The following is a 628-nucleotide window of genomic DNA, read 5'->3' on the forward strand; positions in this document are numbered from 1 at the left end:
TAAATTTCTGTTAATAAACATATGAAAACTTTAAATAATCACTTTATAGTAAACAAAACGTCTCAGAGATTTTCAATGTTTTAATAAATCACGCGGTGCATTTCTCACATCCTAATTTTAAATTTTAAACAGTAAAAGAAATACCTTACCCCAAAAGTTTCCTGGCCATGGACTCCCTAAACTTGTTGTGTTGTTAGCCATAATATCCACAAGAAATAGAAGAAAGAAAAGAAAAAGAGAAAGAAAAATCAGTATATCCAAAAAAAGCAGTTCGATTCTATGTCTTTGTAGTACAGCAAGAGAAAAATAATTTTTACACAACCCCTCATATACTTGTGTTGGCATAAAAGGAAATAAGTGTATCATGTTTCCTGCTTTTATACTGAAATTAGCAACTGTTTTTCTTATCTTGGAATTCCACATGGTTCCTGAGACACAAAACAATGTCCTTTTCATCATTTCCTCAGCTAAGTTCCTAAGTTCTCTCCTCTCAGCCACCTCCAAAACTGCTTTTAGGATAACAGGGGTGTGTGTGTGTGTGTGTGTGTGTGTGTGTGTGTGTGTGTGTTTTCTCATCCCATACTGACATAGAGAAGAAGACTCCAAACTCTCAGCTACAGCACCTTGA

General features: G+C 34.7%; 1 protein-coding gene across 1 annotated transcript in view; it reads right to left on the reverse strand.

The window, feature by feature from the left end:
• The window catches only part of MYCT1 (myc target 1), a 23539-nt gene extending 23192 nt beyond the window's left edge, over positions 1 to 347 (reverse strand). Inside the window, exon 1 of the mRNA XM_011996797.1 lies at positions 150 to 347. Coding sequence (XP_011852187.1) covers positions 150 to 345 — 196 coding nt within the window. The 5' untranslated portion in view covers positions 346 to 347. The remainder of the gene's footprint in view (positions 1 to 149) is intronic.
• Between the last annotated feature and the right edge of the window lie 281 nt (positions 348 to 628).

Source organism: Mandrillus leucophaeus, unplaced genomic scaffold, assembly GCF_000951045.1.
Source record: "Mandrillus leucophaeus isolate KB7577 unplaced genomic scaffold, Mleu.le_1.0 Scaffold524, whole genome shotgun sequence".
NCBI lineage: Eukaryota > Metazoa > Chordata > Mammalia > Primates > Cercopithecidae > Mandrillus > Mandrillus leucophaeus.